Below are 9,952 nucleotides of genomic sequence, written 5' to 3'. Positions count from 1 at the left end.
CGGCGAAACGTCCCAGAAATTGATGGCGGGTGCTTTTGTTTGCCTTGCGTGCCGTACTGCTATCTCTGTTCGCGACTGCGTACGCAGCCTTACCCCCAGCATTAATCACACGAGCTGCTGTGTCGGCCCCTGCGAACGAGCGATCAATAATGTCCCCACGCCGCCCGGCCCGTACCGCTTCCTCAGCTCGCCTCATTATCGCCATTACTCTCCGTGAATAACGCCATCTTTACGCCACCTTTAAAAATCCCAGATGTGATAAAAAGGTGCACTTGTTGGTGCCGCATACTCGGGGTCTGTCTACTGTGCTCGTCCATGTAAACAAAGCAGTGCGGTATGTGGACTGGCCTGTGGCTTTAGCTGATCTACTTCCATGACATTTGATTTGTTGATCAGCTCTTGAGAGGCTGTTCCCCCAAATCCCCCCCTTGGTGCAGCGGTCCCTCTCTGTCCCTCTCTGTCCCTCCTACCTTTTCCAGATACGTAATTAAAATGGTAATATCCTAAAGTGGATGATGATGTAAAGGAATGGCTTTTACCATAGACAGTACATTCATATTGATTTAAACGGCAAGCGGGGCTGGTCCCTCACAGCTCTGGGTTTGGACGTGGGTTTGAGTCCAGCTCAGTCTGTGTGGAGTTTGCGCACTTTCCGCATTTTTTTGTGCGGGTTTCCTCCCACAATCCAAAGACATGTGTTAGAGGTGGACTGGTCTAAATTTGTGTGTGTCTGTGTGTATGTGTGAGTGAGAAAGATTGCCCTGTGATGGACTGGCATCCAATCCAAGGTGTACCCTACCTCGCACCCGGAGCTTACAGGATAGGCCTCGGACCACTGTGACCCTACAGTGAGCAAGGAGTTACAGACAATGAATGAATGAAATGAAGAACAGCATAATACATGGAGCAAAACGTTTAATATTTCCACACACGGTTTAAAAAAAACAAGACATCAGGGTCACCTTCTGTCCAGGGGAAATGCATGAGCGTTATATAACTGATTTACTGTATTTTCACAAGCTGAAAGGGAATATTGTCATTGCATGTTCTCAGGAATAAAACACATTTCTCACGAGTACAATAACTGCCCTACCTGGTCACTTGTCACCTGCACTACATTCTTTCTCTGGGAAATGTTCATTTCACTCTGTCTCCTCCTCTCTGGAGCGCAAGCGCACGAGGCACCAAATGGCAGGCAAACTGCAAACAGATGGCACGAGCATGTTGTGAAAGATACCGCGATTACCCGGAGATCTGTGGGATGACCCAGTACTCGGAGCCCCCACTGTAAGAGGCTGAGAGCTACCAGAGTGCTCTGCTGTTGATGAACACACTCACACTGAAACAGCGTGTCAAGAGGGTCAACAGACACACACAGCATTACTTCAGGATCGTGTTCACTGGTGTCCAGCAACCTTCAGTATCGCAGATGCCGAACTTGGCGACGTTACCTGTGTCGCGGCTGCTGGGTCACAGCTCACCGCTACATATTACCTCTCTCTGTGCTTGTGGGTGCGTGCGTGCGTGCGTGCGTGCGCATGTGTGCGTGCACCGCAGACATGCGTGACGCCACCCAGCAGACAGGAGCTCCTGACCTCTGAGGGCTTTCGGTCATTACTGCGGCATGAAGAAGATCCTGTTTCAGTAACAGGAGGGTCGTGAAAGGGTGATGCTGCTTCACCACAGTGTTTCTTGTAATTTTTAAACACACAATTAGTTCAACTTAGCACATATTCAGAAAATGGAGGGTGGAATTTCAGCTTTTATCATTTATTAATTGGTTTACGAAGGGACATTTCTAGCTAGCTCTACCGGAGTTTCTTTATTGTCGAAAAGAGAAGTTCAGCCTGATACATCACAGGTGCCGTATTTCATAGAAGTCTAATACATGAGGAACAAAGCCATGAACAGTTCTGAGAGAGCTCATGAAATATAAAACAATAATTTATTACTTGTCATTTTACAAGACATCAAACTGCGTTACTAACTACCGATTTGTTAAGCTTCAGTGTTTTGCTCTTACAAAAGCACAGCTACTACAGATGAAACAGTGCAAGATCTCGATATGAGCAAACGAGGGGCACGTTTCCGTCTTTCTGTCCACGCAGGGTGGCTGAAGGCGTGCCTACTGCAGTTGTACCAGATGAGATTGACTGCAATGTGGCACAGCTTCCTTTATTTGGGAACGTTAATACAAACAGAAATGCTGTCTCCAGAAAGGGCGAAGATAAGGAAAAACTGACAAGGAAGCTCCTTCAGATAAAAAAAAAAAAAAAAAAAAAAAACACTTAAGTACTAACCTTGAAGCTAAATAGTTATGTTTCTTATTCCATAAACAAAACATAGGCATAAACAATAAAATACTGATAAAAGATACTTGTTTCCAAAAGAAATGATAAATGCTGGCTGTTGGTTACTTTAAGCAAGTGGCCCTTCCACATTTACAAAAAAAAAAAAAACTTCCAAAACACATTAAAAGAGCTTTAATGTTACCAGCTTCTTTACATATTGTTGAAAATGACGGATATAAAGGTACAAAGGTTACCAAGTGCCTGTGAAACCTGCTTTATATCACCTTCAGCAATGCAGTGTCACAGTCCCTGTAGAACCATCTGCTCTGGAGCGTCAGATCTCAAGCTGCTTCAGAGAAATGCTGCTCTTCTCGCTTTATATTTACAGAGTTGCCGCTTTGAACGAGGCAGGAATTTCTACCCCAACCGGTAGAGTTTTATTTACAGGGCGACGCTGGCGGCGGTCGCCGGGCCACTACACCGTGGTCACCGACAGCAGCGAGTTGTACACTCGCGTGCCGTCAGGCGACCGCGTGCCGTGGGTCAGCAGTTCCTGGATGGTCATCCAGTTGTCGAAGATCTTCTTGTTCCTCTTCTTCATCATCTTCTTGTGGCTCAGCTCGATGATGCTGAGCTCCTTCCTGTCTTCGGCGGCGGCAGTGGCACCCTGCTCCCGCAGGCAGTCCAGGCGGCTCTGCTTCATGAACTCGCGGCGTTGGCGCTGTTCGCGGGCTCGTGCTGCCTGCTGCCGCCGCTCCTCCTTGCTCCAGTAGCGGCCCATCTTGAGCTCGCTGGCGGCGTCGTCGTCCGTGGTCATGCCTGCACGTTCTTCGCGGATGCGCAGCGCCCGTTCCCGCAGGAGCCGGTCACGCACGGGCCGCTTGGTGATGTAGCGCGTGCCGTCACTGCGCACCTTCACCTTCCACTCGGCCCTGGGCTCCGGCACCTCGCGGCACACGCTCGCCAGGCTCACCTGACTCTGGGCATACTCCACGGCTGACTTCTGCTGGATCAGCTGCATGTAGCTCTGGTAGTGTTGGGCGTGGGCGGGGATATGGGCATGCTTGTAGGGGGAGTGTGGCGGCGGCAGCGCGGCTGAGGAGCCCTTCCCCGGCCTGCGCTCCTTGGGCTCCGGTGGCCCACAAGACTCCGACTCCTTTGTGGGGGAGGTAACTCGAGCCCTACTGGGACTGGCTTCCTGCACGGGAGACAGGAGTGTCTTGGTGGTCTTGCCGGTGGTTGCCAAGGAGCCGACGGCACCCCCCTCACCCTGGGGCTGCCCCCCAGCACGGCGCAGGGAGTTATCGGGCGAGAGCTCCAGCGTAAGCGGGGTGCTGCGACAGCTCTCACCCGTGTTGTAGGCGCTTGAACTGTCCTTGTCCGACTTCTCAGGTAGCTCGGTGATGTCCGAGAGCTCATGGCGGCGCGCGTCCACGCTAGTGTTGTAGTTGCGGAAGCCGCTGTTGTGCAGCATCCAGGCATCACGGCACTGCTCGCGTAGCTGTTGCATCCTGTGCACGCGAGCCACATTGAGGCACTCCAGCTCAATGCTGCGCAGCTCGGCATTCAGCGCCTCCAGTTCGCGGTCGACACTCTCCGAGTCGGCGCCGGCACCGGGACACCAGGAGCCAAGGCGGGCCACGCTCCTCGCCTGACACTTGAGCTCTAGCAGTTCCCGGAAGCGTTCGCACTCATCGGCGGGAATGCCTAGGAAGTCGGCGTCGGTGCAGTCGGCTGAGATAAAGGACTCATTGCTGAAAGGCGCATCGCCGCTGCCCAGCGTGTCCTGACTGTAGGTGAGTTTCCGACAGCTGCCCAGTGTGTTGGAGGACGTGGTCTGGTCATCGCCCAGGTTCTCCTGCTCCGAGCTCTCGTCGTTGCGCGTGCTCTCATCCGTGCGGCCCACGCCACTGTCCTTCTCGTGGTGATTGGACAGCAGCGTCGCCGTGTCGGTCGTACCACCATCTTCCTCATGCTTCTTCTATGGAATGTGAATGGAGAAAAGAGGGGGTTAAATTAATAATTTTAAGAAAAAGCATACAATTACCTTTAACATTGACGTATTTAGCAAACGTTTTTTTCCAAAGCGACTTCCAGTGGATACCACATAGTGTCATCCGCCCACAAACCTTATTCGCCAAGGTGACTTACATTCTTAGATACTTCGTGTTGTTCTATGTAGCACCATGGTCCTGGAGGAACGTTGTTTCGTTTCACTGTGTACTGTACCAGCTGAATATTGTTGAAATGACAATAAAGCATCTCTTGTCTCTACTTACAATGGATCACTCATCCATACATCAGTGGAACATGCACTCTTTGTGTCACACACTATGGGTGAACCTGAACTGCATGTCTTTGGACTGTGGGAGGAAACAGAGCAGCTGGAGGAAACCCACGCAGACACGGGGAGACCATGCAAACTCCGCAGAGACTAAGCAGGGATCGAACCCACGTCCTCTCGCTCTACCTTGGTACTTTGAGACAGCAGCGCTACTCGCTGTGCCACCACGCTGCCCCGTTATCTTTAAGAATTTTATCTGCCTGCAGTTAGCTTGAAATGACATTGAAATTATCTGTTTGCTACACATTTGATGCATTTTTGTGTGTACAAGTGGCTCTGCATATTTGTCAGCTTCTCATTAAGGAGCCAAAAGGGAAAGAGAAAAGACTCTTCCGTGTGAAACCAATTGATGCGCTACACCAATTATTTCGCTTACTTTGTAAAGGTTTGGTTTACCTTCCAGAGCATGCTGGGAGTCTGTCGCGACTATTTGTTACTCAGTGGTGGATTAACTTACCTTCCGGTGCATGGTGGGAGTTTGTCTTGGTTATTTGGTTCTTTGTTATGGATGGATCTACATCGTGGAGCATGTTGGGTGCTGTGTGTGTGCTATCGGTTACTCTGTGATGGATTAGCCTACCTGCTGGAGAATGCTGGGAGTTTGTCCTGGGTATCTGGCGCATTATTATGGATGGACCTACATCGTGGAGCATATTGGGTGCTATCTGTTGCTCTGTGATGTATTAGCCTACCTGCTGCAGCATGCTGGCTGTGAACTGCATGGCCTGATGGTGCTGCTGTTCCAGCATGTCCATGTGCAAGTCATCCAAGAAGTCGTTTCTGTCATCGTCCATCCATCCTTCATCCAGCTAGAGGACAACAGGATGCAAAAACATGATCTTTCTCCTGTTATCAGAGCACAGCCAATCAGTTCTTTACAATCAAACCTCACATCCAATTGCAATCTCCACTAACTCTCAGTCAAAGAATTTTCCTTGTATTAACCTAAGCAACAGAAAATTACAGTTTCTTGCACTGCTGTTATTTTGGTTATACATGTTCTTGGGGTTCTCCGGCAGAAGACCTAACCTCTGTCCTGGATTAGCCTGCTGGGATAAGAGTTAAGTTTAATGTCACGCTCATGTCAAACACCCTGGACTCCTGTGGCCGAGGGAAGGCTGAGAGAAGGTTACACAGGGGACTCACACCTCTTCTGCTGCAGCCTCTCTCCAAGCTGCTACAAAGAACATCTTGGCTAGTCATCAAGAGGTAAGCGCCTTCTGTGTCTCACTCTCTGACACTACTGTAACACTGTGTACTAGCAGTAAGAAATTTGACATCTTTCAGTGTAGAAGCTACGTGTCAGTGTTGTGGGTGGCGGAGAATGCCTGTACAGGCATGATTCGAGACCCCCTTCCTCATGCCCACCTGGATCTCTGGCCGCGCCACCAGCAGACACACGTTTCGGTTCTCCTCACTAGTCAGTAGGGCCACGGCATCCTCACGGTTCTGTATCTCTATGCCGTTGATCTGGAGAAGAACCGTAAAACCACTTGAAAACACTGAAACTGAAGGTGTGAAGATGGCAGCGTTATAAGTTCCAGGGAAGAACCCAGAGTTACCTGGATTATACGATCCCCCTCTCGGATTCGCCCGTCCTTTGCAGCAATGCTGTTAGGATCAATCTGAAAAAAGATGTGTATGTTGAGGTAAGACAATGTACTAACTAAATCTACTCTGGTAAAGTCCCCACTGCGGTAGCTACATCAGTTTATGAGGCAACCAGTGCTTTCAGCTGTATATATTTTTTTTTTTTTTAAAACAGGGTGATGCAGTTTATATACATACACGTATGAGTACTGTGGATAATTTATATTGTATATTATTCACTGTAAATAAACTTGCTAGTAAAGAATGAAGAGCTCAAAACTCAGACTTACTTGCTGTTACTTGCTCTTACAGACTATTTACTTCCCTACATTTGACACAGATTTGACTGTCCCGTCTGTGAAGGGTGAAAAATCACAGTGATGTCTCTTTTCAAGACCAAACCCTCAATGGCAGATCAAGCTCTCTTCTCTGTGAGAATTTCTTCACCATTTCCACTCACTAACTACCTGCTGCGCGTCTTTGTTACTTTACAACTTATTTTTCATTCTACGACACGGTATATCTTATGAGCATTTGACTTATGGTCTTGCAACTTTATGTGTGTGACACCTGGCTGCAAAAAATATTTCTAAAATACAGCAGGAACTTCAGTGAGCTACAACAACCTTCTTCCCACATAACCCTCAGCACCTCACCGTCCCTCTTCACAGCAATGGAAACTATAAGACTGACATATCTATCTGACCTATTCTCAAAATCAACTTACAGCGTTAAACTGCTTACAATTTACGCAGCACAGTCATTTTTACTGTATGAATAAGTATCTTGATCAAAGGTACTACAGCAAGAGGTCACCACTATGTTTGTGCTATGAGCTACTGAACTGAGTACAGTGGAACCTCAGAACTCGAACGCTTCTGAACTCAAACAATTCGGAATTCGAACAAGTTATTCGAGAAAAAAATGTCTCAGAACTCGAACGAAATTTCGAAACTTGAACTGATGAACCTTTCAGGCTAAAACCTGTCGGACATGGGACGCGTCTTTTTTCCCCGTAAAACAAAGGGTGCGTATGACGCATATGACTCGGTATGAGTCAGTCTTGCCTGAAAACTCGTGAACATCTCGCTGAATTGTGCTGTGAATTTCCATGTGTTTTTATGTTTTTTTTTTTTTTTTTATATCTTATATTAAGTAAGCCATCATGGGTCCTAAGAAGGTTACTAGTGAAAGCAATCAGCCAAAAAGGAAAACAGTTAGCGCCACGATAGAGGTTAAAAAGGAAATAATTGAAAAACGTGATAGATGTGTTCGCGTGGTTGATCTGGCTGCACAGCATGGAATGCCTAAATCTACGATTTGCACTATACTGAAAAATAAAGAGACCATCAAAGCAGCTGATGTTGCTAAAGGAGTGAAATCTATTACAAAGCAAAGACCACAGGTAATTGATAAGGTTGAAAAACTCCTGTTAATTTAAATAAACGAAAAACAGTTAGCCAGTGATAGTATATCAGAGGCAACAATATGCGGAAAAGCAAGGATGCTGCATCCTTGTTAAAGATGCCCCTGGAATGAGTGACAATAGTGAGCCTTTCAAGGCTAGTAGGGGGTGGTTCGAGAAATTCAAGAAAAGGAGTGGCATTCATAGAGCGGTGATGAGTAGGAAGGCTTCCAGTGCATCAGGTATGTATGTATATAGGTTTAAATAGGCAATCATTTGGGGGTCTGGAATGTATTAATCCAATTTACATTATTTCTTATGGGAAAAATTTATTCAAAACTCGAACTTTTCAGAACTCGAACGCCCATCTGGAACAAATTAAGTTCGAGTCTGGAGGCTCCACTGTATTTATGATTTTATGTACTATGTAACCTTAAGCTTATGGTACCAAAAAGTTTATGATTAACTGGTAATAGGTGGTTTTTGTTTTTATGTGCTATGTTGACTCACCGTCTAAACTGACACATCACTATCTTTATGCTGCTCACATGCAATGTCTGTTAAATGAGTAAATAACTGTAAATATCTAAAATTTTTGCCCAATAAATAACAAGAAAAATGTAGATCTACTAAGTAGTAAACAACTCTTATCTCAGAAGAGATTTAAAAGAAGCAACTTAACTTAAAAGCAGAATAATTATATGTAACCATAGCAATAACTGGATAAACTGTTTATTTTTTACTTATTTTTTTCTTGCCATAGACAAACCACTGTATCAATATGTTTATTATTTATTTATTTCAGCAGATTCATTATGTCCTGTGTAAAAGAGGTGCATTTTTTATGCAGGTGAACTGCTTGGCCTTGTTCCCGTTGCAGTTGCAGGTCGGAAGCCCAGCCTCACCTCGCTCACATAGATCCCGGTCTCGTCCTCGTCATCCGTTCTGTAGCAGACGGTGAGGCCCAGCTTGTCCTGGCTGTTCAGCCTATACAGATCCACCTCCTGAAAAGATAGAACACGTTTATTTTAGATTTAAAATGCTGACTTCATAATTAAGCAAAATAATGATAAAGTATTAGCGCAAAATGCTAATTAGGAATATTAGAACCCTGCCACAGAACTACAGGGAGCTCTTTCTGTGGGGTGCAACTGGCCTCGCTGCACTATAATAAACAGAGACACTATTCACTGTCATTACAATTGAAAATGACCCCGATTCAAAGTAGGCCCCACAATGCAGTTTTCTCCCAACAGGGGGGTGGGGGACACAAAGAAAGATGGAGAATTTATTCAGATCTCGGTGAAACATCTGCCAGGCAGCAGTTTGCCCGTGTCTCACTTATCTCCTGCCACATGTGACACCTGCAATCTGTTAGATAGAGGAACAGACAGAGTGTCCCCTCTGTCTTAGACAAGGACGTTAATCGCCCATTAGGGATCCATTGTGCTTCGGCATTCTCCTGGACTGTATTAGGCACATATTTCAAAATGTATGAAATGTGCTGAAACATACTGATATGCTATATTGGATTCCACTCATTTACCACGGGACATGCTCTCAGAAAGCCTTTAGAAGTCATCTTTCAGTTCTCAAGCATGCTCTTACTGGACGCTGGCCTCTGAGTGGATTTAGCAAGTATCACATGAAAGAACTGGCAGACCTCAAATGTAGAAATCTAGCAGCACCAGGAATTCCCTCCAAAAACACCTGGGAAACAGTGACTGTCTCATTTCAACTCGTCATCCTCATTATAGTAAAGGGAACTCAGAGGAGTATTTATCAATCTCAGAGCAGCATTGGCAACACAGACCAAGTGGCCTTTTGTTATTGTGTGGAGCAAACAATTGATCTTTGTCTCTGCAGAGCTCTGTGGGGTGATGATCAGGTCTACTGTCTGCTCTGGGGCAAAAGACCCGCTCATCTGCCTGGTTGAACCTTCACCCCACTGCTCTCGGCTATCTGTCAAGCCCCAAGCTATTAATACAGTGCACGAGGACCTAATGGTGACCTTATCATTTTTTATTCTGCTGCCGCACTGTCATTATGGCTTAATGTAGACGTTACTAACATATATCATAAAATCCATCACTCTTCCATTATTCTAGTCATCTAATTGTCTTCCTTGCTTGGCCTTTACAGAGTGGCTGCCAATGTTCCAGTGAAAGATATATTGGTCATTGTCACTAATAAATAACAATGTCACCGTCTGGCATCTGTTCTGGGTTTGGAAACAAACAAGCAACTCAAGCAGAGCCTGGTTTATATTTTGAGGACCTATACAAGGACGAATGAGGTTGGGCTCATCAATAAGGAGAACAC

At 46.3% G+C, this 9,952-nt stretch overlaps 1 protein-coding gene across 3 annotated transcripts in view; it reads right to left on the bottom strand.

The window, feature by feature from the left end:
* Positions 1-912: 912 nt before the first annotated feature.
* pdzrn3b (PDZ domain containing RING finger 3b) overlaps positions 913-9,952 on the bottom strand; it is a 96,692-nt gene continuing 87,652 nt past the window's right edge. For all 3 annotated transcript variants that reach the window (XM_029247705.1, XM_029247706.1, XM_029247707.1), the window contains 5 exons: positions 8,536-8,634; positions 6,198-6,260; positions 6,004-6,105; positions 5,328-5,444; positions 913-4,272 (listed from right to left, as the gene is read on the bottom strand). In XM_029247705.1, coding sequence (XP_029103538.1) covers positions 2,767-4,272; positions 5,328-5,444; positions 6,004-6,105; positions 6,198-6,260; positions 8,536-8,634 — 1,887 coding nt within the window. In that variant the 3' untranslated portion in view covers positions 913-2,766. The remainder of the gene's footprint in view (positions 4,273-5,327; positions 5,445-6,003; positions 6,106-6,197; positions 6,261-8,535; positions 8,635-9,952) is intronic.

The sequence above is a fragment of the Scleropages formosus genome, chromosome 22, assembly GCF_900964775.1.
Source record: "Scleropages formosus chromosome 22, fSclFor1.1, whole genome shotgun sequence".
NCBI classification, from domain to species: domain Eukaryota; kingdom Metazoa; phylum Chordata; class Actinopteri; order Osteoglossiformes; family Osteoglossidae; genus Scleropages; species Scleropages formosus.
The sequence above is the reverse complement of the archived record's forward strand: the minus strand, read 5'-3'. Positions and strand labels throughout refer to the sequence as shown.